Here is a 3,251-nt window from a genome sequence, read left to right as displayed (position 1 = left end):
GGTTTTCCACCTACATATCCAAGCAACTGTTGTGGAATTGTGTATATGTCTCTCCTAAGGGATGTCTCCTAGTATCTGAATTCGAATCTTCTTGTTATATTTTATCAGTATCTCATTTCATAGTTATGTGTTAATGTGTGTTTCCATTCATATATTTGGATTTAAGGATTTCATCAAGTTCAGAATCATTTACTATGATATTTTATTTAAACTTATTTCTTAAAATTGCTTGTTCAAATCTAGACTCGCCTATCCAAATCAATCCTTACTCGTCCATACCTCAAATTCTATACATGTTGAACGAAATGTACCAACAATTTAAAATAAAAAAAGATTGAACCAATTTAGTTCATTTTAGGGACTTAATTCATCAAATAATTATTCATGGTGTATCAACTTCATAAAGACGTCAACGGGTTTCCTCAAACTTCTTTTATTTATTTATTTTTTTTTTTTGGGGGGGGGGGGGGGGGCGAATAAGCTGTGGGCTCATTGGTGCAGCAGAGAATATGATAATGTAAAAATTAGAAAGTAGATGATGATGATGATGATGCTAATGAACCTAGACGTACTTGCGGAGTTAATTGGCAGGGAGGTAGTATGTGGACGTCTCAGACTCAGACGATAACAAACTATTATTGTGAAATGAGACAAAATGTCAAATAATGATTGAAATTACTAATCTCAATTTCCATCAATCGGCTTTGGATAATGCTTCATTGGCCCCTTCTCTCCTACTTTACACACATCACCACTCTACATATTTATCAGAACGTACATCTTTATAATTTTATACATTTTAGCAGTCACTTGACAATTTAGATGCATCTAAACCTTAACTTTATACTTGAAGAACGAATATAAATCAATTAACAACCATCGCCATGCAAAAATTCACGACATTTTTTTTATTTGTTTTTCAACCCATAAGCCACTACTTACAGCATGCTTTCAAGAATAAAAACATATATGCACACACACACACATATATATATATACAGAGAGAGAGAGAGAGAGGCGAGCGAGGAGAGGGTTCAATGATGAGAGATAACATGAAAGGAGAAGCAGAGATAAAAGAATATTTATAGCAGTGAGAAATCGGTTGCTTGCTCTTGGCTCTGTAAAAACAAACGTCTGCAAACAAAGCTTGCCCACACAGAGAAACAAACAAACCAGCTTCTTCTAGTAATAACGCTCGGTAAACACCCCACCATTTCATCATCATCAGTAGTAAACAAACTTTGAACATACTAGCAACACCTGAAGCCAAGGCAAGCACTTCCCCGCAGCACCAAACCAGAAACAACTCCCAACTATGCTTGGATGCCGCCGCCCCCACCCCCACCCCTCGGTCGACCACCCATCCTTCCACGTCCTCGCCCATATCCTCTCCCACCTCCACCTCTGCCTCTGCCATATCCAGCTCCTGTAAATAGTTTGAGGTGCTCATTTTTTTTGAAGGGGGGGAAAAAACATAAAACCACTACATGGATGATCACGAGCTTTAGGGAATCAAAACAGCTATATCACAAGTAGTTTATCTCCAAGTGTCTGATCTCAAACCTACAGCTAGAGCAACTATTCGGAATTAAAAAAGACAGTATAATACTGACCTCTATAACCCCAACCCCCACGACCGCCACCTCGGCCCCAATTAGGATATCCACCTGAATAGCCACCTGAATATCCACCATTTTCTGCCACAAAATCATGTAATGAGAGCAAAAAAAGAATGAGTTTTCCACATTGATGTAGAAACTATAACTTTGTTGCTTCCTTCACATGACATTGCAGTTGCAATTAAGCACCTTGGTAGTTTGTATAGCCACCTCTGTTCCAACCTCGTCCGCTCCCTCTGCCACGGCCTCTTCCTCGTCCATATGAATCTACAATACAAAACAGCATTCAGTTAAATGGTTGGCCAGACAAAATTATTCAAACGAATTCAAACTTCAGCTAACTTTCTTTACCTCCGTTACCAGTGTTGTAAATTGCACGTGCTTGTCTTGGAGGTTGCTGTTGCTGTGGCTGATAGTTGTACTGCTGCTGTTTAGTTTGATCCACATTAAATGGAGCTTGATACCTGGATCAAGCAAAAAAACCAAGAATAAATTAGAGCGGCTCAAAGAACATGTTGCAGCAACTTATATACATTCGACAAGGCTATTACACTATCATGTCCACAATTGTTTCCATATAGAAGCTAACTAAAATTTAGTCAAGTAGAAACATTACCCAGGAGAACTCTTGTTAAGCTCCTTAGTAGACAGGGTGATTGATATCATTGAGACATGGCGAGTCTGCTCCACACTGTAGACATAAAAGAGTCCAATGAGACACTCAGTAAACACTACATCCACACACATTATGCATTGAAATTGACAAGCATGCTGATACCATTAAAGAAGTGTGCATAACGCCACAAGAGCACTTCGAAAGAAAAAGGACACACTTACGTCTGAAGGCCCTCTTCAATGGGTTCAAATGTATCAGTTATGCTCACTGAACTGATGGCAGTGTCCTGATGCAGTCGAGGAACCCTTCTCTATTTCAAAAGAAAAGAACTGAGTCCTTCACATTGTATAGAAAAAGGGAAAGAACAGCATGAAAGGAATTAATAGCAACCTTGATGATCTCTGCGATAGCCACAGTCTTGCTTATTGCCTGGCCCATCGCTTTTAAGACAATCTCTCTCACTCGCCTCTCCTGAGGAAAAGAATAAGTAAAATAATGGACATTAATAGGCAGTTTCAGCAGAGCATGAAGCAAAAATTTTATTCATACAAAAACATCCTCCTAAAAGGATATGCCCACCAGTACTCATGCACTATTGAAATATTCAAAAAACGAAAACCAACATTATTATCTCATATAGAGACGCAACCAGCTGGATAGATCCATTCGGGTAAAGAACCATGTCGCCATTTAAGATCAGGGTCAATATTTTCAACTATTCTGCCACTATTGCATCACTTAGACAGTTATTATGCATGAGTTTCACAAACTTTATTTGGTATAGTTCTTAGCTAAAGTCTCCTGCTCATGATATATTATGCAAAACAACTTCTGCCACCTCCCCTGCACCACCAACTTCAATAGAAAGAAATGCATATGCATACACAATTCATGCACCCGAATACAATACCTCTGGAGGAAATAATTACAAACATATACTTGGAGAAACTTGATGAAAATAAAAGGAAAAGAAATATCAAAATAGGAAAATAAATACAAAGAGACTTGTCATGGAA

General features: G+C 38.3%; 1 protein-coding gene across 1 annotated transcript in view; it reads right to left on the bottom strand.

Moving 5' to 3' along the window:
* LOC105165715 (glycine-rich RNA-binding protein 8-like) overlaps positions 1,031 to 3,251 on the bottom strand; it is a 3,206-nt gene continuing 985 nt past the window's right edge. The window contains exons 2-8 of the mRNA XM_011084816.2: positions 2,626 to 2,706; positions 2,457 to 2,545; positions 2,236 to 2,310; positions 1,971 to 2,083; positions 1,809 to 1,886; positions 1,614 to 1,697; positions 1,031 to 1,426 (exon numbers count right to left, since the gene is read on the bottom strand). Coding sequence (XP_011083118.1) covers positions 1,314 to 1,426; positions 1,614 to 1,697; positions 1,809 to 1,886; positions 1,971 to 2,083; positions 2,236 to 2,310; positions 2,457 to 2,545; positions 2,626 to 2,706 — 633 coding nt within the window. The 3' untranslated portion in view covers positions 1,031 to 1,313. The remainder of the gene's footprint in view (positions 1,427 to 1,613; positions 1,698 to 1,808; positions 1,887 to 1,970; positions 2,084 to 2,235; positions 2,311 to 2,456; positions 2,546 to 2,625; positions 2,707 to 3,251) is intronic.

This window comes from Sesamum indicum, linkage group LG6, assembly GCF_000512975.1.
Source record: "Sesamum indicum cultivar Zhongzhi No. 13 linkage group LG6, S_indicum_v1.0, whole genome shotgun sequence".
NCBI lineage: Eukaryota > Viridiplantae > Streptophyta > Magnoliopsida > Lamiales > Pedaliaceae > Sesamum > Sesamum indicum.
This window is presented reverse-complemented; position numbering and strand designations above follow the sequence as displayed.